This window comes from Haliaeetus leucocephalus, unplaced genomic scaffold (genome assembly GCF_000737465.1).
Source record: "Haliaeetus leucocephalus isolate CR32 unplaced genomic scaffold, Haliaeetus_leucocephalus-4.0 Scaffold162, whole genome shotgun sequence".
NCBI lineage: Eukaryota > Metazoa > Chordata > Aves > Accipitriformes > Accipitridae > Haliaeetus > Haliaeetus leucocephalus.
In genome coordinates, this window is record NW_010972598.1 from 4906183 (window position 1) to 4930844 (window position 24662).

Below are 24662 nucleotides of genomic sequence, written 5' to 3' on the forward strand. Positions count from 1 at the left end.
GTGTCAGCATTCTCTGAATACAAACCTTTATATTCAGTTAATTCCTTCCTTCGTGTTTGTTTGGATCTTTCACAAAGCGGTACAGAAGAAAAAGGCATTAAAAAACAGGAATGTGGTTGCAGTCGCAAGAATAGGCAGAGATAACAACCTGGAAAGTGTGGGGTTTGTTTTTTTTGGAGGGGTGTTGTTCCTTTTTAGTCTTATCTTATCAAGTAGATTAGTTGAGAATATTCTAAATAACTTCTGCCTGGCCTACTTAGTTCCATTCACTGATTATTTTTTTTTCTGAGAAAAAGTAGCTGCATGGGTAGCAGAAGATAGAAAGCCCAGCCTTCTGTGGAGCTTGCTCATGCTAGCAGTCTCCAGTGGAGTTTCTCTGGTGCCTGATAATGCAGGTAACCCTATGCTGCTGCGTTTCTCAGTGCAGGCACTAACAACGAGTCTTTTCTCTGTCCAGTCCAGTTCCATGAAACATGGGAACTTAATCACTTTGGGGACTGCACACTGTGTCAAACTTGACTGAAAACGACTGCCAAATTTAGTAGTTGGTAGGGGACTCATCAGTAGAGATATGTGCAGCAAGATCATATTTACCTTGTTTGTTGACAAAATCAAGCTAAATGATCTCTCAATCTTTTCATCTCCTTATAATGACAGTAAATATAATTAACAGCTTAACTTGACGTTTTACTTGAGAATCAGCCTCACAGGAGGAAGAGATGCATGTTAATCTCTGTAGTTTGGGATTTTGAAAAACTTCAAGAGCTGTTGACTGCTGCTGATGTGGTTAAAATCTGACTAGGCCAGCAGACTGCCTGTCAGCAGTGACCTCTTTCCATGGCCAACTTAGCAGGAGACACACTTCTGCATCTTTAGCCTTGTCTTCTAAGGGCACAGCTTTGTGTTCTCTATATGGACTTGTTTACCTTTCCCTGCAGTTATTCCTAACTTTGATCTGTTGGTAGTTCTCAGTTAAGCTTGACAGACAGGTGGAGGTCCCAAAGACCATTGTTTTCACCAAGTTTCATGAAAACTAGTGACCAAGAATCCTGTGAAAGCTTACCACAGCTCATACTGAGGTGAAAAACTGTACTAATAGAAATACATGTATGGTCAGACATCAGACAATTGTGTGGTAGCCTGTCCTTACAAATATCACAGCCCAAGAAAACTTCAGTAGGAGCTTGTTACTAACCATGTGAAACAAGACTCTGGCAGACCGGATTTAAGTAGTCTTAGAGCTGACAGAAGTACTCCTTACAGTTGCTGTATAGAATTAAATGGATCTCAGCAGCTGAGAGAGGGCTGCTTCCTTTCATGTTTTTTGTAGCTTTTGCTGTGGGTTAACAGCCTCAAGCAAAACAGCCAAGTGAAAGCAATTTTGTTGCTGGCGCTAAAAGAGTGTAGGGCAGGCATTGCACATTTGGCTACTTATGTTCCACTGAGAAGTCTAGGGCTATGTGATGCAACTGAGATGCAGCTTTAAGACAGTAAGAATTTAAAAGCAAAGCAATCAGTGATAGTGTGACCTTTGAATTGGAAAGGCTTCCTCTCCTTCCGCATCCCTTCGGTTAGCAGCACTTTTAGGGTTTATCATGGAATGTGATATGTAGCTTTTTTTCTCCCCCCTCACCCCCAACCCACAAAATGTACAGATTTGGGGTTTTTGTTTGTTTTCGTAATTGGAAAATTTAAAGGCTTAATTATCTTGCACAACCAGTTCGAGGTAAGAGTGATGTAGTATGTATTTTTTAGCCTTTTACCAACACTTAAAATTTTGGCCTAAGAATGCACAAAAGTAGAACATGAGATAAATAAGTTTGGTCCCCAGTGGCAAGTTTTTGATTGCTTGTATAAATTGTTACTATTGACTTGGAGGTCAGCAATGTTTTCTTTTAAATTATGCTGTATCAGAGCATATATATGCACGTATCTGAATTATCCTTATAAATGAATAATAGCTTTAGTCTTTTCTTCCCCTGTGCCTCTCACTTTATGTCCCATTTTTTTTAATAGTGCTAGTTCAGAGAGAGAGAGAGAGACATATGAATCTCTTTTCCTGAAAGTTTAGCAACTGTTACTCCTACTTTTCCATATGAAGTAGAAACCTTTACTAACAAGCAGAGAGCTTATTCATTAGGTTTTTGTGAAAGTAAGCTTCCCCCCCCCCCCATTTTCAGTGGTTTTAAAAGTAAAATGGTGTAACCCTTGGGACAGAGAAGACAATCTTCTCAATATAGACCACTGTAATGCTTCCTTACTAAGCCTGAAGATGGCCTAAAACAAGAAAGAGCTGTCTGTTCTAAAAGCAGTAGGCTATTAATTCTGAAGCATCTGTTACATTAACTTTGTTCCCACATGAACGGTTCATAAGGAAAAGCTTCACTCATTTTAAAATATAAGCTAATTAAAAGTTTATATATTTGATTTGAGTAGCTTATTTTTATTTTTTTAATTGATTTAAGCCAATTTACGCTATTCTGAGTCAAGTCACCCCATAGACTTCTGCTCTTAGTTTTATTTTTCTTTAATTTTGATTTAATGAAATGGTTCTGCTTCTAATTAAAAGTGATATCTTAAAAACCAAATCTGTGTAAACAATACCTCATGTGCAGTCTACAAACACATTAGTCCTCCTATGAGATTTACGTTGGAAGGCTTGTGGTTAAGGCTGCAGAGGCTGTTTAAAGAGTAATGAAAGGATGGAAGAAGAACAGGGAAAGAAAAGGGATACGTGAGAAGGAATTATGAGACTACAGAGGAATTTGCTATAATGTTGTAGTCTTACAAACGTGTGGCTGCCTGATGTACCTCTGCTGTTGTCAAGACCTGACGGATCTTGGCTACGTAATGACCTCCAAAGACACACAGAGCCTCTGGATAGTTGGTATTTACCAGCATAAAGGAAAACTAAAATTGTATTTGGATTGAGCAATGTGTTTGACTTTTCAGGTTTCTTCAGATGTTATATAGGGTAGTAAGTTTGTTGCTCTGTCAGCAAACAAATCACATTCCTGAACCTTTTTTCCAATTCAGTGTGTGGTTGTTATAAGAGATGTAACAGTTGACTTCAGCGAAAAACCAAGGAGTGGAACTAGTGGCTTGCTGTTTGGGTTTTTAAGTCGTTGTGAGAATAAGTTGATGTAAACTTCTCTTAATAGGTTAATGTTCAGCTTAAGTTATTGATAAGCTTGTAGCTGTTGTCAGTACAGATTCATTTAAATAACTGTGGGACTTAACCTTTTTTTTTCCCAGTAAATCAGTGTTTGTGTGTTTAGATATAAAATATTTAGTGGGAAATAGACTGGGAAAGGTTTGCCTGTGGAAACATCACTCTACTTTCCCTGCTCTTCTACTGTTCTGAGAATCAGTTGCAGAGCACTGTTTTATTTGGCTTTGGGACTAGGGAGTTGGGTGCAAGCCATTATCAATAGCCCCTAAAGCAAAAAAAAAAAAAAAAAAATCTGAAATAGCTTGATGTTGATTCAGCAGAGAGCAGAGCAAGGCCAAGGCCTCTCCACTGCATGCTGCGCACTGAAGTGGAATGTAAGGCTAGGTGGGTGTCTGGTGTGATTTGGCATGGCAGTTCTTGTGGCAGGTGCTGTGAGGCCCTAGGTTGGTGGGCAGTTGTAACAAGACCTATCTATCTTCTCAGTTTCAAAGTGGAAAAAGGGGAGGCTGGTACAGGAGGTAGAATCTGGATTATAATTCAGCTCTTTTCTAGTGGGAGTATACAATACAGACTTGGTGATATTTTTGTCTTTTTAAAATTAGATTTAAAAAAAATCTTATCTATGCTGTATGCAGTAGTTTAGAGGACCCTCGCATTTACATTTTTTTTTTTTATCTGCAGCCTAATGGGAAAAAAAATGAGATGAGTAGAAAGCAATCCTTTACTAAAGCTAAATATAAATCTCTCTTAACTCTAGAATGTTTGATAAATTAAGTTAAGCAAATTCACTTTAGCTACTTGCCTGACTGTTTGCAGGCTCTAAGTCAGAGCTTCTCAGGTCTAATACCTGGTCATAATCTTACCTGAAATCAAGTCTGGCTTTCATGATCTCTAAATTAAAACAGCACAAGCTAAATCATGGATTACAAGTATTGGCAGTGACATCCAGCTATGAATAAAGCCAGAGCATTCCCCTGTGTAGGGATGTAATGCCCTGTGTGAAGGCAAAGTGGTGTTACACTTCAAAAGGTTGGAAATGATAGGCCTTGACATACTAGATTGAAATGATGAGGCAGAAAGGTAGCCCAGCAATTTTAAAAAGAAGGGGGGAAATGGGCATATTTCTGAATCTGACAGGCCTTGTTGAAATTTTTTTTTTTTTTCCTAGGTAGAATACTGGTGAATTTAATAGTGAAGGCCTGGTACCAGTGATGACAAGGCCCAGGCTTTAGGATAAATCATGCTGGAGGAGGTATCAATGAACAAGCAGAAGGCCTAGACTGTCTCAAGAGTTTTGCGGCGGGAACAGTAGGACCTTGTGTCTTGCCCACAAGGTTTCTGATGGCCGATAGGAAAGAGAAGCCCAGCAAGAGCATGTTCTCAGGGGGCAGTTTGATCATAAGACAGGCAGGCAAATATTTAAAGAATGGAAGATGCTGTCAGTCAAAACTAAGGCTTATGTTTTTGCCTGCCTTGTGAGTCACAGTTTTTTACCTGCAGTGACTTGCTTAGATCATTGCAGTAAAGTTTTCCTAGACTGCTAGTGAAGGTTTTGGCATGTTGAAAATGTTTCCCCAATTCTGAACCAAGAATGCAATAGTAATTCTGCTTATTGATTTTAGTGTTTCAGGTTCCCAGTACTCTTGCTTTTGAGATGCATTTTAATTGTTGCTTGCAACTCAGGCTGATGGTAATATGTGTATATAATAAATCTTTGTCGCTTTATATTTCTAGGTCCACTGGCATTCTTTCCTCAGTGGAAGCTGAAACATTATGATATTATTGTAGGTGTTTTGTCAGCTCGACACAATCATGAACTGCGCAGTGTTATAAGGAACACTTGGTTCAAGCACCTGAAACAACATCCTGCACTGAGCCAACGGTAATCTCTAGTGTTTTGTAATTTGGGGCTTTGGGCGGGGGGGGGGGGGTGGGGGGAAGACTATAATGCTTAAATTTCTTGATTTAATCCTTTCTTTTGGGAAGTATTTCCTTTTTTTGCTTTATTTGTGAGCATCTTGTACTCTGATAATTTTTTTCAATCTCTTTAGTAATCTATAAGAATACTTCTTTTTCTGAGCTGTAACTGTTTTTTATACAAGGAATAAAATGTAATTGTTTGACTATTTGCTGCTGTTTGTTTTTGCAGTTAGTTGCCACTGTTCATTAGTGATGTATAAGACTTTCCCTTTTTTGTGTTGCAATGTACACTTTGTATGGTATGCAACTTGAAATGCTTAGTAATCCAGGATACTTGAAAGCAGGCAGGGTCACATTTGGTGAGAGAAACACAAAAAACCCTCACAACAGCCTCAGCTGTAAAGTTCAGGTTTATTTCCCACTGAACCAGGTGCATGAGACTGCTGCAGTGTGAGTGACCAGCAGAACCCTTCCTCATTGCTTGCATAGACCTGACAGTCTACAGACAGCTCTGTTCTTGCTGAGAAACTTCTGCTGCAGTTCATTCATGGAAACGCTGTCATCTTGATAGGCCTCACATCTTGGTACCTGCCTTGCACTGAGCCACTGAGTTCACAGATTTGTTGTCAGCTTGCAGTTTGGAGTGAAGCATAGCTACTTCAGTCATCTAAAAATGTGACCTTTCATATGGAGTTCCAGGAGGATATTTAGCTGCTAGGTGAAAGACTAGGCTAAAGTGGACCCTCTTGCTCTTCATACTGCTTCTTGTCTCCTGATTGTGGCACAACCATGATTGGGACTGGAAAGAGCAACCTGTTGTTTTGCTACAAAGCAAAACTGAGACATTTCATTGTAACGAGTAGTCTGGGGTCCTTGTTCCTCCTTTGATGCTATGCGTCTCTTTTCTTATTATTTTTTTGATTGCCTTTTGAATGCAGAATATTTAAACAATCTTGAATTAAGTAACAAAGCCAGGCAGGGAAAGGCAGGTCTTCAGGATCCTTCAGTGTTGCCTTAGGTCTTTTTCTGTTTAGTGTGCTGGCTGTCTTGAATCACATTCCTAGTTGCCAATCTTCATGCGTCCTCATTATGAAATGTAAAACACTAATGGAGGTTTGGAATTGAGCCCCTATGAGGGGATTCACGTGGTTGCTCTACATACAGACTCTAACTACTGATTTTTCAGGGGTTCAAAATCTCAATCCTGTGAAAGACAGGCTGTTGTGATGAAATACGTTTGTTGTAGATGGAGGGAGGAGGGGAGAGAACTGGTGTTAATAAAACCAAATTATTTTAGTGTCCTTGTGAAGTTTATAATAGGTGCGCATGGTTGTGCTGTGCCAGTGGAGGACAGAGAAGACCCATACTCCTGCAAACTTCTGAACATCAGTAACCCAGGTATAGAAGTTAACTTTTAAAAATACCGTGAGCTGAACTAGAACTAGTCATCTTTTCTGAGAGTAGTTTGGGGTGCTTAACTGAGTCAGCCAGTCCTGAAAATAAGGGTGCTGTCTTAATAGTTGCATGATCTTCCTGTAAGTACCATGTGCAGGCATGAAGGGGAGAGATCTTTGGGGATGTAAGGGGAGGCCATTGACTTCTAATGGATTTGCATTTTCCTTGCGTCAGGGGACAGTCTCTCCCATATAATGTACATTTTTACTCAATACCTGTGTAAAATGAAGTTGGAGAGAGCTGGAATGATCAGGTCTAGTGTCATATGTGAAGAAAGTAGCAAGGTGCCAGAGTCTTGAGTGTCAGATAGACTTCTCTGGTGGCAAAGTGAATTCTAAGCAAGCCTGGCTGATAGGTTTTTCAGATTCTGCTGTAGAGGGAGAGCAATTAAGAAATGTACCACGGGGGAAAAAATGAAATGCTGCCATACAAAAATTCCTAACTAAAATTGTAAGTTCTTCTGTCACCTTTTTTCCTATTTAATTTTTGCTCTTTAATTGCAAGTTAACTAAGGACTGCTTGACACTTAAGCCATGATTCACCATAAAATGAAGCTTCTGTTACTTTCTCTTTGAATGGCAACATCCACTGCTTAACCAGTCTCCCAAGAATAAATGGTACCTCAGGGCTTAGGGAGGCAATAATGCCAAAAAGCAGGCATCCAATTAAGTGGAGGTGTATGCCATTTTGATACATGAATAATTATTTTAATATGCTAATATACAGATATTCATGCAGTCAAATAGCATTTTTGTCTTCACTCTGTGGATTTATTGTGTTTCTAGTCTTTTTTCCTGTGGATATGTAGGCATTGATTTGCAATTGCTGGTAGCCTGCAGATTGCTGCATCACTCTGAATTCCTCCTTGCTGCAGTCTGCAGCCAGTTGTATTTTCTTCTCCTGCAGCGTTTGATTATCCTTGTGCACTTGCGAGCCATGCTAATTCATCAGAATGTTTTGCGTGTATCTAGTGTGCTCTGTGTGTATCCAGTTCAAGAACTATGAAGTCTTCTCACATTACCTCTGTCCTTTCTTTTTCATACAGTTTTGAATCAGGAAATTGAAGCATTCAGTCTCCCTGAGGACGTACCTTCTGTGCTATCTGAAGACAGAATTGTCAGTGTGAACTTTCGTGTACTTTACCCCATTGTCATTACCAGTCTCGGAGTATTTTATGAGGCTGATGGGGTGGGATTCCAGAGAAACATCACTGTGAAACTGTACCAGGCAGAACATGAGGTAGAGTATTGTAGTTATCTTTTGAAAGTGGACTAAAGCACATTGTCTGTTTATTGTGGATTAAGTTCTTACAGAAAGCAACATGCTGTGTTGATGATTTAGAAGTACTTAGCTGACAAGCATATGAATTATTTTTCTTCTGTTGCATTGTAAATTCTTATTTCACAGAAATATATACACATGCACACATATCCCGGATGAGGAAAAGATGAAATTCAAAAAATGCTGTGAGTTAATTTAAATGTCCTTTTGAAAGAGTGCTTATATCTAATTCCAAGACACAATTTTGATTGCATTTGAGGTTCTAAAGTATTGATGGGTATCAATGAATAAAAAATAAACTGTAGAATATATTTAAAACATGTGCAGAAAGACACATTTGATGCCTTCAAGCAGAGAGATGCAGGACAGCTGTAACTTTTTATTGTCTGCCTTCTGGCAAGACATTTTGAGATTTCTAGAAACTGGTATTATTTACAGGTAATAATCTAACTTCAGTGATAATTTCCCCCACTCCCAAGCTGTTATGGGTTTGATAGAATAGCTTAGTGCTAACCTGGAGGAAAAAAAGTCATTGAGCATGATTGTTGCATTTGGTATATTGCATTTATCTCTACCAATAACTTGATAGGCCAATTTCAAGACTCTGGCTATGCTAGAGTAGAAAGAATTTTAAATTTAAGCTAATAATTCACATTAAGTCCAGAAAATATACTGAAGTATGCCTTTTATGATGAACTTCCAATGAGTTGCGTTTATAATAGCAAAAAAAAGAAAAAGTATACTGTAATCAGATTTATGTTTGCTAAATGCTAGAGTTCTAAACATTGACAGCCTAGTAACTTGATCTGCATTAGCTTTTTACTTCCAGTGAAGGAGAAAAATTAGTATCATAGGAGTGCTTGGAGACTGTTTTCTGAAGATTGGGACTCTGGCAATGCTGCATCTTTATGTCATTTGTTATTATCTAAGAGCCATTTGGTGGCCTGTGTAATATAGTAGCAATTAAGTTTTAGGGTTCAGCATCCTCTGTTGCAATTAATAGTAGTCAGCTATTTAAACAGAAGATAGAAAGTCTGTAAACTGGGAGATGAGTCCAAGTCTTCCAGATGATGTGCTCTGTGGGTTGGATTCTAGTTGAACTTGCACTCTTGTTCCATTGTTGCTTGCTTCCACTGTGTCAATCCAACACTCAAATTCTGTAGAGTCTGAGGCTGTTGTGAGAATAAAACTTTCACTAAGTTTTATACAATGAATAAGCCTCTTTCCTTTGTAACTAATTGAGATGATGAAGAATTGCATAATCTCACAGCACTTTTAATGTGTGGGTTTTTGTTTGTTTGTTTTTCTTTTCTGTTGTTCACAGGAAGCTCTCTTCAGTGCTCGCTTTAGTCCACCAAGCTGTGGAGTGCAAGTGAACAGATTATGGTACAAGCCAGTAGAGCAGTTCATTTTGCCAGAGGTATGTGCAGTATCAGAACTGCCTGCAGTTCTTTTGAGTCAGCTGGAGAGACTGACTGATAAAACTGGCCTTTGCTTGAGACAGAAAAAGGCAAGTGAAAGCTGCTAGAATGTTAGTTGAGGGTATATGCTGAAATCCAGAATTTCTTTTTCACCATCTCATTATCACTGGTAGTTATAAAGCAAAGCCTAAAAAATACAAATTGATTAAAAAAACCTACATTGACAAATAGCAATTTCAGAAACCTTTTCAGTTTCTGAGTGAAAATTGTACCTGCTTCAATTCTGTGGGAGAGTTTACCAGAGAACGGGACGGTTATTTCTCCCTCCTGCTTTTTCAGACATTAGTATACAAGATAGGGAGGGGAGGATGGCACAGATTTCTAGGGAACAGCTCGAAGAGAGATTTCTGCTTCTGACATCTTGGATATAACAGCAAGATACTGTTATGTTTGCAATAATGGTATTAGTGGAATAGTTGTAATCGAGAAGCTCTTACTGCAGGCTACTGAGATTTTGGTTATTTCTTCTGGCGGCACTAGTGAGGAATTTTTCATTCATTGAACCATGCAAGGATCCAAGAATTAGACCTTCAAGAAGATCTTTAGTAGGGTCTATCTGTAACATACTAAATGGATGCACAGAAGACTGACATTTGGGTTTTTAAAACCTGTCAACATCCTATGGCAGAAGTGTTTGTTGTTTTTTTGGTGTTTTTTTTTTTGTTTTTTTTTTTTTTTTTTTTTTAAATGGGTGCCCCTCAGAAATCAGAAATTTGGAAGAAGACTGCTTTTTGGACAGTAATGAGTGTTAGCGTTCTTGCTTGTCCTGAGATACCATTAGCTAAGCTAATGAGGCAGAATCTAAAGTTTTGGGGGTTTTTTTAATCCTCTTTGGGATTGGGGGTGCAGTCCAAGAGTAGTGTTTTGGTATAGGGATATAGAACCTACTTGTGGCTTTTTAGGAAGGAAGGTGATTAAACACAGAAGGAACAGAATATAGGTAGGAAAAAACCTGATATTGTTACAATGAAAGTTTAGTGAATACAAGTTGACTCAGAATGAGAATTCTAGTTCAGCAGACCCTCCCACATACGAGGAATTGTTCCTGGTGGACCAGTGATCTCTCACTAGATATGTCAGCTGCCATTTTAGGCTGTTTCCCTTCATTTAAATATTCTCCTATATAACTGGACCCTTGCTCCTATTTCTGTAAGTTGTCTTTGGGTCTGGGTGGTTTTGTTATGCAAGAAATTAAGTGTTTTACGAAAGAATGGAGCAAGAGAAGACTGAAGGGGGATGAGAGGACATTTGGGGCCAGTTTAATCTCTGATTTATTCCCCTGTCTCTATAAGAATGAATGCATTTGGAAACCTGCTCTTTTTAAGAGGAATCTGTAGCTGATTAATTGGTTTATCCTCTTAATTGGTTTATCCTCTTAAATAGTTTTTACTGAATATTATGCAAGTTTGTTAGGCTGGCAGGAGACCTTTTGGGTGAGCAGACCTCTTGCAGTATTCTGTACATGTGTTTTGACAATCTAATTTGAGATCAAAATGATTCAGGTTTTTTTTACTCTTTTTAAAAAGAGTATTGGTTACCCAGTAATTTGGTAGTGTAACTTGCAAGCCTTTTCCCTGTAAGACTTTGTTTCGCGATGCTAAATTTCTAGGCAGTTGTAATTTTGTTATAAATGATTGTGTTTTTCCTGAGAGGCAGATGGGAAGTATTTCATTTAGAAAGGGGATATTAGTATTCATATATTTCTTTGTGCGGGCTTCCTTAATCTGATACGTGTCATGTGCTGAATGCTTACAGGATAACATGATGTTTCTAATGTAGATTAATAGGGTTTATGCACAGCATGTAGTCTCCTGTGATACTTAGGATGCTGAACCATACAAGATGATTCAGAGGAGACAGAACACCCACGTGTTCCTATCTACTTGTTTGAGAGCAGTAAATTTAGTGAACTGTTTAATTGTCACAAGATGGTTTCTGAGACAGTATCTATTCTCTGCCTTTCCACCTTCAAGAAGTAATGGATTGTAGAGACTGCTGAAGAGTTTCATTCATCTTCCAGCTGAAGTGCTGCTCTTCCTGCTTGTCTTGGGGAAAGGGAGGGAAATGCAGCATTAGAATAAGCATCTGGCAGGCCAGATTGTCAAAGACAGAATCAATCATTCAGCTTTGGAACAACTGAAAGCGCAGAAGAACAGAACCACTAGCAGATAACTAAAACTCACACAGGGGTCCTTACAGCCAAGTCTTAGCAATGCACTTATCTTGTCAAAAAGCCACGGGCCGCTTGCATGAAAATGGGATTCCGTACTATGCATACTCTGTATTACTAATGGGGAGTGGTTGGAAAAACAAAAAGCACGGCACTGTTAAACATTAGGAAAGGAGTTCGGCAGGGCTGCATTATGTCAGTACACCTGTTCGGTATTCACTGTAAATGTCACTGCGCTCTGGCAGCAACAAGGCTGGAATTTAAATGGGGAAAACCAGATGATGTAGTCTCAGGTGTGCCAGTAATGTTTTGCTTTAAGCATTTTCAGGCCTCAGTTTTCAATAAGCGCCTTACAGTAAGAATAGCTGAAGGCTAAAGTCATTAGAAAATTTGCTTACAAGTCTCTCAACCTGGAAAATAATGATAGTTCGCAGCTTGAGGACACCTTGCGCTGTGGTTCACTGGTAATAACTGATTAAGACTCTTGGTACATGTTTGGAGTCAGTATCAATAATAGTCAGTGGTGAGAATTTTAATGTTTCTGGTTGCTGAGGAGTGAAAGGATTCTCAGGCTCACTAAAGAACTTACCATAGGTTGTGTCTGTAAACAAGGCACAGAAGTGGGATTAGAGCCCGGTCCCTACAGCAGAAAACATTGGAATGGGAGATGACAGCCACTGCAAATAGGGAACTTCAGCATGTGGGTTTTATTGTGCAGGGTGTTCAGGGGTCCTGCCACTAAAAAAAGTCTTAGTAGTGGTATATTTATAGTGGTATATTTGTTTTGATAACTGACAGGTAATTAAACAAAGAAGGGGAAGGTATTGAGCATGCAAGTCGAGCTTGAATAAACACTGACTAGCTCCATTACTAGCTTATAAAGGTGGCATTGTAAATAATAGGTAGGAGACTTCTGAAATACGCAGCTGTCATTAAATACTGAGACTGCTGCAGATGTTAAGACTTGCTTCTAGAGGAAAGCAAAGAATTGAGCTGAACTCTAAGCTACACTTAATCGTGTGTCAGTAACTGGAGAGTTTCTGCAGAAGGTTTCTGGAGTACAAGGAAGCTAAAATGGGGAATAGCTGAGAGGTTAGTACAAGTACACAGACTTTCTACAGCAACAGAGATGCATCTACAAAGAGTTGAAACAAGTTGTTTCTCTGTTCCAAGGTCCACACTAGCTACTAGTGTTTTTCCTATGAAATTGGGAGAAACAAAACAGAATGTGCTCGTCTAGCAGTCAGGAGTATAACAACCGTACGACTACTCTGTACTACCTTGTCATAAGGGTGAAATTGCTTTAAAAAGATTAAAGAATATAATACTATCAGTACTGTTTTCTGTACAACATACCGCTTGTCCCTTTGCAAGTTCTCAGGGGTCTTGCATAAAATGGGTAATAGTTGGACTGTTAGGTGGATTAGTTTCAAGTTGAGATGAAATGCCTTTAAATGCAAGAATTTCCCCCCCCCCCCACACACACACTGGAGTGACATAACTTAAACTGACAGTTAAACCCAGAAAGTTTTGAAGATACTCACTTGTCTTTCTCCTCCTTTCCCTACCAGGCAAGATGTGAGGTCAGAGTTCTGTGACTCTCCTACAGTAGCTTGTGACAGCTTTGCCAGGATAAAGGTGGCTGCATTTTCCTTTGAGTTTTGCTGATGTCAGGGTTAAGTCTCTGATCTCTGGTTTTGGCAGATAACTAAAAAGTACTTATTTCCAAGTCTGTTTTAATGTATTCTCTTTGTAATGCAGGATTTTATAGTTGATTTTTAAAAATTCACTTCAGGTCACCTTTAAATGCCATCTTAATGATGTTAGAAAGCCAAAGACTTTTACAGTAGACTTCCGTTAAAAGTTCAATGTTCCTAATATGAAGATTCATGATGAGTCTTAAAAGCATGATTACTGAGTTTCTGAGTTTCGCAGATGTATCTCTTCTATGTGTAACTTACTTTTATTGAAGTGTAAGTAGAACAAGTGTTGTGCGTTCAAGCTATATGTTGTGTGAAGTTGACTATTTTAAAATAAAAGAAACCCCAAATTGTTTGATTTTCATCCTTTGAAGTCTTTTAATACCTGCATAACAGTGTTTTGCTCTCTTACCAGAGTTTTGAAGGTACCATTGTGTGGGAAAGCCAGGATCTTCAGGGCCTTGTTTCAAGAAACCTTCATAACGTGATGGTGAATGATGGAGGGGGTGTTTTCAGAGTCATTACAGTGAGTCACCTCACCTTCCCTTCTACCATGTTTCTATTTTTTCTATAAGTCTTGGGTATTTAGCATTTTGCTTTCCTGTGTTTCTCTGTAAATCGTTAATTCAGTTGGGCTTCTCCTGTTGTCTCAGAGGGAAAGTTTGCTTTGCCTGGAAAAAGGACAGGGGCATGCAAAAAATGATGCTAGTAAGTGGCATTTTCTTTTATTTTGAAGGGATTAAAGTTCACCTGTTGTCTTTCTCAGGTGTGAAGCAGTATCAGTATATCAGAGATGGCAAAATGTGGGTCAAAAATCCCGTGCTAAAATCCCAATTGACGGGATTAAGCCTGTTTTTTTTTGCTTTTTGGCGGTGTACCTCTTTTCCTGTCAAAACATTGCTTGCTTAAACATGCTGTGCTGTTGTAATTTAGCCAGAATAACTTTATATTTTGCTCTCAACTTCGAAACGACTTTTCTGAAAGTTTCAGTGGTACTGCTAGTTTTAGGTGAAACTTCAAAAAATGCCACAGAACTTTACAGTTAAAGATCTTAGTCTTTCATTATGCAGGTACCTAAACCAGAAGAGCTTTAAATTAATTTCATTCTCAGTTGCCAGAAAACTTCACATCTTAAAATCGTAGGGAAAAACATATCAGTAATGAGAGGTGAACTGATTTATCTCTTTGTGTTAATTTGTCTCTAGCAGGCAGGGGAAGGCTCACTGCCACATGAACTCACGGAAGGTGTGGAGGGAATAGCAGGTGGTTTTATCTACACTATTCAAGGTAAGTCTACAAAACGTAGCATCACATTTGATGTTATGATAAAACAGGAACTTTTAAATTACATTTCTGAGCTAAAATTTGTGCTATCTCTATGAACTTGATCACCTTAAGTTTTCTTTTAGTAGAAACAATTAATTTCTTCCTGTTTTTTTTTATGCCTAATGTGTCAATGTCCTGATGTGGTTTCTTTGCTTGCCCTTTGTCGGCCACTCCAATTGACTTGCATCCCTATGTCTTTTTATTAACAGAAATGCCATTTTTATCTAGACTCTCTTCTCAGTCCTTGTTTTTTGTTACCAAACCCAAGTTAAAAAATATTGTGCAATGAAACTCTTCCCTGATAATTTTCACATTTTTTTCCAGTCCTGCTACTGTTAGAAGTACTATGTCATGATGTTTAATATTAACTGACAAATAGTGACTACCTAACAGAGCCTGCTTTTCCACCCCTGTTGTTGCTGTTTTACACCTATTTCAGCAGAATGTTCGGAGACTCTGTAGGAGCCCGTTCCAATGTCTAAGATTTTGGCCACATAGCACTGAAGTTGATGTATTCTTATCCGTCCATCACAGCCAACATAAGAAGTGACTTTCAGAGTGTTGTTCCTGTGTTTTTGTAGCTAGGCCTGGCAGATGTTATTGGGCAGTCCTGTTGTCTTGTCATCTGTGTGGGAACCTGAACTGAGCTGTGCTAAAGCCGTTCCATCCTGTTTGTCAAAAAGTTCTTCAGTACCACAAACTATCTCCTTACAAAGAAGTTCAGTATTCTTGCAATATTTTTTTAACTTTTACCTGCAGTCAACTATGTGATGTGCTACATCAAAGCAATGCCAATTTGGTTATACTTAGCATAGCAGGGTTTTTTTGTTTGGGTGTTTATTTTTTTTTGCTAGATATATAGGCTTAGGAGTAACTGATGTAACAGTAGCCTTTTTCCTCTACCAGTAAGAGGAATAGTGAAGTCCCAGACAGCTCTTAAAAACTTGAATCCTTTTATTACTGAAAAGGAAAAGAACACATTTTTACTTTCTGTATCAGACCTTATGCAAAAATATACTACTTTACTGTTCTGCAACTTTTAACATTTCATAGAAATTTTAAAATTAATTGTAGGATTTTCATAACCCCATTGAGTTGAACACTTCTTCAGATTCATTTTGTGAGTATGTTGTGTATGATCCAAGAGAAACGTGAAATAGTATGTAGGTATGCATCTTTGTTTAATGATGGGTGCTGTTTCTTTCAGAAGGTGATGCTCTATTAAAAAGCCTCCATACTCGCCCAGAAAGGTTTACAAGTCACATAAAAAATCTTGAAAAAGAAGATGCTTTATTGAAGGAAGAAAGTGGTACCTATGACGATATTGTTTTTGTAGATGTTATTGACACTTACAGAAATGTTCCAGCCAAACTGCTGAACTTCTACCGATGGTATGTTTAAAGTATTTTCTCTTAGGAATGTTGCTGTTTGTAGTGCAAGATGATCCAGCATGTTACATTATCTGACAGGTGCCATGAAATACATACCTTATATGATTTACTTCATTAAGTTATATTTTTCTCTCTCAATTTTGGGGGCATGTAGTGAGTAAAATAACAGGATCTATATTTCTTGAATGCTGACCCTTGGTGCCTCAAATAAGCATAAGCTGGCAAGACAGGCTTCTGCTCTAAGAGTCCAGGTGTGAGAATTTTCACATCTCCTTGTCATTTCTTTTAATTTGTTTTGGACTGAAAACTAGAAGCTTTAGTCTTTTAAAGGATGGTTTTTGGCCAGCTTGTATACCTAAGTGTTTCAGTTTGTAGCCATTGACTCTTGTCCTGTCACTGGGCACCACTGAAAAGAGCCTGGCTCCATCTCTTTACACCCTCCCTTCAGGTATTTATATACATTGATGAGCTCCCCCGAGCCCTCTCTTCTCCAGGCTCAACAGTCCCAGCTCTCTCAGCCTTTCCTCATAGGAGAGATGCTCCAGGCCCTTAATCCGTGGTGGCCCTTTGCTGGACTCTCCACCCAGAATGTCCGTATCTCTCTTCTACTGAGGAGCCAAAGACTGCATGCTGTACTCTACAGGAGTAGGGGAAGGATAGGAAGCTTGTGTACAGCGGGGACGGAAGGTTGGGAGGAAGAATTTTCATAGTGTATTACATTGTCCGTGGTGAATCTAATACGTTATTACCTCTAACTTGCAATTCTTTCCGTTACTCTGAGACAACTGTTTCAATTAATTGATGTTGCTGTGGAGTAAGAAATATAGCTCACAGTTTTAGTTGCTTGCAAGATAACGCTCTTATTTAACAAATTTCATGGTTATGAATGTAACTGAAAAACCGAACCATGCTTTCAGTTCTAAAAAGGGAGTTTAAATGTCAACACTTAGATCTTTGTGATAATTTCTTACAGGTTAGCAATTTTTTCAAAATTTAGTAATAAAAGGCTTAAGGAAAATGACTTTCTTGTTAAGAGAAATTACCTTTAAAATCAATGTTTGTTAATCAACCCAGGAATAATCCCTAGCCTCTTAAGCTTCTTGGGTTGTTTTACAAGTGACAGATATTCAACTATTTCAGACAGTTAAAGATTACTTTTTTCATATTTGAAGGGTGCTTTACTGAGAAAGAGTAAGTACTAAGTTGTTTCCACAGATGTTTCTTCCAACCTTCTACAGTTGTATTGCCCTTGAACTGACTGTCTCATCCTGAAGAGTAGGCTACTGACATGTAGCCACTGGCTTTTAACAGCTGTGCTGCCATCATCAGCAGGGATTCATACCCTTCTGAGGTCAATACTGTTTAAGACTGATTCATTAGTAAATCCACCATCTGTCCTGGAGAACAAAACTTCAAGTTTGTTTTCTTCAGCTCATACACAAATCCATGTTGTAAGATCATCATAGGATGCAGCTCCATCTCCTTTCTATAGGACAAGCAGTCAGCCTTTGTCAATAGGGAAAATGTTTAAAAGTCAAGGGTAGGAAAGCCATTTCTTCCCTCTTCCCTCCCCCTCTGCTTCCCCAAAAAACCCCTGTGGAGTGTTCTGTTGTGTAACTGTAGTTTGAGGGCTGCAGCTCAGCATCTCATCGCTTTTCTTTTTGGCTACAGGACAGTTGAATCAACGAGTTTTGATTTGTTGCTGAAGACAGATGATGACTGTTACATTGATTTGGAGGCTGTTTTTGACAGGATAATGCAGAAAAAATTGGACAGGCCAAACATTTGGTGGGGAAAGTGAGTTGTTTTTTTTAACTTGTCTTTAGTGAACGGTTTACTGCTTTAAGTCTGTTTTCATGTGAGTTCCCTTTTTCTGCCTGTGGAAGCTAGTTATAAAAAGCAGGACTTTTGTATGTGTAGAACTTTGAATCTCAGAATACAGAAATCAATCCTTTACAATAGCTTTCCAGAGTGTGCCTTTACAATGAGTTGAACTTGCTGAATATTTTACCTAGTTTTAAAATGTGTTGTATGTCTTTGTCGTGATACTTAAGTAAATAAAAGTATTCCAGCGGTACAGTAAAGTTAAAAGGCAAGTACATACTAGAATTGTAAACATTACTTTTTTTGAAGCCACTGTGATTTTTTTGTGTGGGCTTGAGGAAATGGGGTAAACAGGAGAAACAAAATTGCCTTTATAGCCTGTACTTTATTTTGAAGGCTGTGAATGACAGGGATTGCTACCCATTTTGCTGCTGTCTGAAATGGTAGAGCTGATTCATGAATTCAAGTGAAGTTCCCCAGCCTGTATTATTACACTTGTGAATAACTAGGAGGATCAAAATAGCCCATCTCTTCCCTTCCATCCATGGAATGCATTGCTATGCTGGTATAACATCCAATATAGCAGAAATGCTACGCTGCTATAAAATTCAGTATAGCACAATGGTACAATGTGTCTTCCTGTTGCCTTTCTTACTTGAAGAAAAGCTGGCCTTTGCTGCTAAAGGTGTCTTGCTTCACAAATCTGGTACTGACTTGATTACTCGTAGGGTGATTTAATAAGGTATGTGGAAGTGTCTGTCTGTGTGTGTGTGTGTTGAAGTGTGTGCCATAGCTGGCTATCTTGTGATGATCTCAAAGATCTGAGTGGTGGGCATGTGTTCTCTAGCCTGTACAAAACCCCTGATTGCCTGATGCCTGTTAAATTTTCTTGGGACTACCTTTACCACCAGGCAAGGCTAATAGCGAAGGTAAGATAGGTTCATTCTAGCCATGTATAGGTCGGGAACTTGGTGACAAGATGGAAACCAACTTGCAAAAGGAAAGATAGTACTAGGTGTAAGCTGCCTGGGCTGCTGTTCCAGCTGATGTAGGGAAAGCTCTTCTGGAGCATGTTCTTGGCTGTAACAGCTGAGGATATGATACCAAAGAGATTGCCCTCCTTCTCCCTGGTGTCCCCACCTCTGCAATGGTGGGTGTCCCTACTTTTGTGTTGCTGCCTGCCATGGGCCTGCTCCTTGGCCAGAGTGTTCTGGTTATGTGTTCAGTTTGGTGGGTAACGCCTGAGTGTACAGGAGTCTTCTGAGTGGTTTGGGGGGATTCTTCCAAGCTCTCCTACCTTTCAACTCCATGACATCTTGTATATTTAGACTTGAGCATTGGTGAAAGTGCAAACAAAATGCTGTTGGGCTTCTCTGAGAGCTGATTCTGGTGTGTGGAGACCTTAACTTCCTGAGCAGAAGGTTAATATATCTGGCCTTTGAGGTGACTTTATTGATGGTCCCCCTTCCTTCTGTTCCTCTGAGCATGTGTCTGAGAACTCAAAAGTTTGCATTCTTCACCTAGACCTTATTAAGCTATCTCTAGTTCAGACAAGTTTCTTGTTTGTTGTCTGGTGTTCCTTATAATCTGTTAATAATTAATTCCTGTATTCTTAGAGAAACTTATCATTGTGAATTCTGAAATTATCAGCTTGCTCTGGCAGAAACCAAGGATGAGATCTCAAGGAAACTGGGAAGGGAATGCTTTGGATTGAGCAGTACTTACACGTGCTGTTGGTTAATAGCCCTTTCCTGATGCCACTTCATATTGTGCAGTGGTTTTGTTCATTAATTTTAAATCACCATTTAAAAAGCTTATGTAGCTAATCTAGAGCATTTTAGGACTACAGGCTGGAAAACCAAATGGTCCAAGTATCCTGCTTTAGAACTTTGGCTCATCTTGGAGAGAATATACTTAAGTTACTGCTATTCTGTTCTTTTAAAAGTGCAGTCAAAAGACTAGTCACCCTCAGGCTTGAGAGAGCCGTCTTTGACAGATCACTGATCATGTCTGTAAATGACCAAATTTATGATGGGGTAGAATGTACCAAGCTGTTTCTGAGGGAGACTGAATCTAATATGAATGCTGTAAACGAAAAGCACTGAAGTTGCCTCATCTACCATGCTACGGAAAGCAGCGACAGTTCAGAATGGCACCTTTTCTTGACCTTAATTAGGCCAAAAAGAAATTTCAGATACTTGAAGTTTTCTGTGAAAATATGTTTCATTTGTAATATGAACCTCCCCTTTTCCTGGGATGTAAGATACGCTGTTGAGTGTAACATGCTTCATGTTCTAGTAATGTATTTCTAGGCTTGTGTCCTGGTTTCAGCTGGGATAGAGTTAATTGTCTTCCTAGTAGCTGGTACAGTGCTATGTTTTGAGTTCAGTATGTGAAGAATGTTGATTACACTGATGCTTTCAGTTGTTGCTAAGTAGTGTTTAGTCTAAAGTCAAGGATTTTTCAGTTTCTCATGCCCAGCCAGTGAGAAAGCTGGAGGGGCACAAGAAGTTGGCACAGGACACAGCCAGGACAGCTGACCCAAACTGGCCAACGGGGTATTCCATACCGTGTGATGTCATGCCCAGTATATAAACTGGAGGGAGTGGGGGAAGGGGGATCGCCACTCGGGGACTAATGGGGCGTCGATCGGTGGGTGGTGAGCAATTGCCCTGCGCATCCTTTGTACATTCCAATCCTTTTATTATTACTGCTGTCACTTTATTAGTGTTATCATTATTAGTTTCTTCTTTTCTGTTCTATTAAACCGTTCTTATCTCAACCCACGAGTTTTACTACTTTTCCCCATTTTCTCCCCCATCCCACTGAGTGGGGGGGAGTGAGTAAGCGGCTGCGTGGTGCTTAGTTGCTGGCTGGGGTTAAACCACGACAGCTTGCCTTAGAATAGCCATTGAATGAACTTAGGAGGATCAATAATGCTTTCTTCTGCAGACTGAAAAATTAATTTTGCCAAGTCTTGCTGTGGAAATGGTGTGTTAAGGTATTGAGTAATTTTATTCGGTTACTGACAAAAGGAACTGACAAGTTGTGCTGGGAGAGAAGAGTTGGACAAAACATCACCTTTTCTGTATGTCTTTAGCGACCTTTATGTAGGGGTGACATCTTCAAGTGTAAATTCGCTAATAGTCACAGTCTTCAGGTAAAGCAAGTGTGAGGTGTAGTGAACAATGCTGAAATCACTGCTGAATTATAAAATGATTAACAAAGCAGGTGCCCCTCAGTCTGGAGGGGCTTGCACCCTTCCTGCTGGGACTTGCTAGAGTGGAAGATACTGAGTCTGAAGTGAATTCAGGTATCAGATACGACTTTTATCTAGTTGGTGCTTTAACATGTCAGCTTCAGCTGTGAATGTGTAAAGTCTGGTAACAGATCTGCCACTCAACTGTAATTCCTCCCTTACGGGGCTGTTGTCTGAGGTGATAATTCTTAGTAGCTCACTAAATCTTTTACCTGCTTGTGCTCATGGCTGAATTCAGCAATGCTTGAACCTTGTTCGCAAAAAGGGGGAGAACCTGCTGCACTGATGTAGTTATGCCACTTAGCTGTGAGTGCCTGAAGTACCTGTAAGGTAAGGGGAGTGCAATACCAGCCTGCTCCTGAACAGGGTGGTTCTCACTGCCTGACGCAGCAGCTTAACAGGGTCTGTATGGTGCGGCAGGGTGTTAAAGCTAACTGTGCCACCCCGCCTGGGGATGGGAGTCAGTGTGGAGAGACTGTGCAGACAGAGAGCACTGCTGGCCTTCTGCAGGCCTCTAGTAGTATGAGTACAATCTTCCTCAGAGAAGATGACTGCCAGGAAGGTTTTTTGTAATTCAGTGATGGCAGCCTTTGTTGAACATCCACTTTGTTGAGTTTCAGTTGGAAAACAGCTTAGAGAAGGTATATATAAAAAAAAAAAAACAGTACTTTGCCTTGCTTCCTGGTTTTTAAGCAGCCACTGGTTTTATCAGGAAAATGGTTTGTGCAATATTGCTGTAACAGCGTGCCTGCCGGAGGCACCGACTTTGTGTCGTGTTGATTAATCAAAGGGGGTTAGACACAGATGTGCTGTTACAGAACATAGGTGAGGATGCTTGCGCTTACCTGGATCAAAACCCAGCAAGTGGGTGCAGACATGCTGAAGACCTGACTGTCAATGTTGCGTTTGTTTCTGTTCTGAAAACTTTCTCTTATTACCTGAGATTTGAGACCAAACAATAATTAAGCTTTTCAGCTGTTGTGTTCCATTAGATGTGTGCCCTAGAGAAATAAGGCTAGGAACTATAATTATGATCACCTTCTACTTCTTCCTCGTAATACTGTTTACTATCAGTGTTACTTCAGTTGTTAGCAGTGTTCTTAAGTTTCACAGAGGGCTTTGTATAAAGATCTTATGTCTAACATGGTCTTCAGTTTCAGACTAAATTGGGCAGTTGATCGAACTGGGAAATGGCAAGAGCTGGAGTACCCAAGTCCTGCATATCCAGCCTTTGCTTGTGGATCTGGCTACGTCATCTCCAAAGACATTGTTCAGTGGCTGGCAAGCAACTCTGGAAGATTAAAGACGTACCAGGTAGTAAAGCGTTGGTTCAGTTTTTCTGTCTTAAGCTGGTCTCGGGGAGCAGTATGTGTACTGGATGAGTTGGAAAGAACATTGCTCAAGTGTTAGTGCTGGCTTTTGCAGTGCTTTTGGTCACTACGCTTAGGTCAAAGCACAACTGTATTGGACTGAGAACCTCTGGAGCGGTAATCTTGGTTTTTGTACTCTCTTAAGAACAATGTATTATCACAGGAAAGCTGGGAGAATTAATTTAATACCTCTAAAACAGTCAGATGTAGCTTTTTGTGGTTACCATTTTTTACTGCTGGTACATGATGCCACTTATTCTAGTTCACGAAGTCATGCTTCATGCTTTCCTGGTGCTAATATCTGTGGTTTTTAATTTAATGTGTTGTCTCAGGGTGAAGATGTGAGTATGGGCATCTGGATGGCAGCTGTAGGACCCAAGCGCTATCAAGTAAGTCTGAAGGAATTCTCTGATTTCTCTTTCTCTGTCAGAAAGAGAACATGCCTGTTGCTCCAAGTAGCGTAAAATAGGAGAAATGTTTTTTCTTAAAAAAAAAAAAAAAAAGGAAACAGGCATTGGATTAAAATCCAGAAAAAACTTGTGAAGATGTAGTTACAAGAAAACACACCCCCCTCTCAGCAGCCCCCATCCCCACCCCCCCAAGTTCTCTGAATAGGTCTAACAGATCAGAGCGGGACATATACCTCTACTTGGTGACCTCTGTGTGCAAAGTTTGTTGCTAGAAACAAGGAAAACCTGATTTGTGGAAGTAAAGATTGTTGAAGACTAAATTCTTTGTGAGAAAAACTATTGAAGTGGTTTTCTCTCTAACAGGATAGTCTCTGGTTGTGTGAGAAGACATGCGAGAGTGGCATGCTGTCTTCCCCCCAGTATTCTCCACAGGAACTGAGAGAGCTCTGGAGGTTAAAGGAACTGTGTGGAGATCCTTGTAGATGTGAGGAAAGATGATGGACTTGCCTTGGAAAACAGGGTAGTGTATAATGATCATGGAAACATGTACATTTGGATTCATTCTTGGAACAATAAGGAATCTTAAGGTATCTTTTAATGGTGGGTTTCAACTAAAGTATAACAATATTTGCACATCCCTTTTGATAATTACAAGTGGACTGATACTATTCATTTTCTATAGTATAGATGTTGATCTGACAAAAACCAAAATGTTTAAGATAAAAAATTTCCTTTTTATATTAAGTCAAAGACCTACTTGTAATTAATAAATGCACATAAGAATGCCAACTAGCCTGTCTTTTGTAAATTGAAGTACTACTGACTTAACTCAGTATAGAGCTGTACCAGGATCCAGTGGAGAGCTGTGCTCCGCACCAGGGCATCTGGTAAGTTTTGCTGCAGCAGGTTCTGTGCTGTCTGAGGGGTTGCCCTCATCTGTGCAGGGGCTGGGACAGCTAGGGGTTAGGATTTATGTTTAATTTGTTTATACCATTGTCATTTTAGATAAAAAAAACAGTATCAAAGTTTGCTTATACCAAATCTTGAAGTACTGCAAACTTGGCCTGATGAAGAGGGATTTCTGATAGCTCAATGTGTTATTAGATATGAATCTGAGAGTACACAAGTGAAAGTAAAATAAGACTGAGAAAGAATGTAAAATAACTAGCAATGCCTTGCAGTATGCTGAGAACTTATTTATACTGTGGTATGTTAATGCTGTAGGGTAGAATAAAGGTCTTTCAGATTTTGACCTTAGTTCTAAGGCTGTGTAGATACTTCTACAATTACTGCTGTTTCACTTTTGTTTGCTTTAAGGTCAGTGGAAGTAGGCAAAACCAGAAAGAGCAAGTAGCATCTTTCAGTTCAGCACTAATTTTGTCCTCTTATAAGCAAAGAGATCACAATTAAATCATGTACTCAGATCAGTAAAACAAATTCTCACTGCTGTAGTAGGAAGGTAGTATAAAATCTTAGCAAAAGGGTTACCTTGAGTTTTATTTAAATGAAGCATTTAAGCACTATTTGGTATCTCTCAAGTAAGACACTTCAGCCAAAAGCAAATGCTTTCATGGAGACTGACGATTAGGTTTAGGAGCTTGAAAGTATTATTGTATAGCTCTCTGGTGCCACGTATGAAATTCACATTCTCCCATACGTGAGCTCAGGCACAGGCTGTCCATACTGTCTGCAGGCAGTCTTGTAACTCTTCTGCAGTTCCGGTGCTGGCTTTTCCTTCGGTCTGTCAAGAGAGTCCCTTCTTACCACCGTACTAACACACAGTCTCCATTTTCTATTGAGTAAAACTGCAAAGGCTTTAAGTCATTGTCTAGTTCAACTTCTTTTCCTTCCAGCTAGAATAAGAAAGGAAAAAACCCTGATCAGACTTAAACTGAAATCTGTT

General features: G+C 39.4%; 2 protein-coding genes across 5 annotated transcripts in view; one reads left to right on the forward strand and one right to left on the reverse strand.

Annotated features, from left to right (window-relative positions):
- Nucleotides 1-299: 299 nt before the first annotated feature.
- B3GALNT2 (beta-1,3-N-acetylgalactosaminyltransferase 2) lies at nucleotides 300-23406 on the forward strand. 3 transcript variants are annotated; one of them, XM_010562639.1, is made up of 12 exons: nucleotides 300-395; nucleotides 4907-5054; nucleotides 6390-6490; nucleotides 7593-7786; nucleotides 9153-9248; nucleotides 13595-13705; nucleotides 14385-14466; nucleotides 15713-15896; nucleotides 17568-17693; nucleotides 22134-22293; nucleotides 22682-22738; nucleotides 23123-23406. In XM_010562639.1, the coding sequence occupies exons 1-12, from the start codon at nucleotides 350-352 to the stop codon at nucleotides 23255-23257; spliced, it is 1440 nt and encodes a 479-aa protein (XP_010560941.1). In that variant the 5' UTR covers nucleotides 300-349; the 3' UTR covers nucleotides 23258-23406. The 3 variants fall into 3 exon arrangements, with proteins under 3 accessions (XP_010560941.1, XP_010560942.1, XP_010560943.1); XM_010562640.1 differs by having other exon boundaries at nucleotides 14388-14466; XM_010562641.1 differs by lacking the exon at nucleotides 17568-17693 and having other exon boundaries at nucleotides 23123-23278.
- TBCE (tubulin folding cofactor E) overlaps nucleotides 23272-24662 on the reverse strand; it is a 30692-nt gene continuing 29301 nt past the window's right edge. Inside the window, exon 17 of one of the 2 annotated variants that reach the window (XM_010562637.1) lies at nucleotides 23272-24500. In XM_010562637.1, coding sequence (XP_010560939.1) covers nucleotides 24423-24500 — 78 coding nt within the window. In that variant the 3' untranslated portion in view covers nucleotides 23272-24422. Of the gene's footprint in view, nucleotides 24613-24662 lie in introns of both variants that reach the window. The other variant, XM_010562636.1, reaches the window with a different exon arrangement.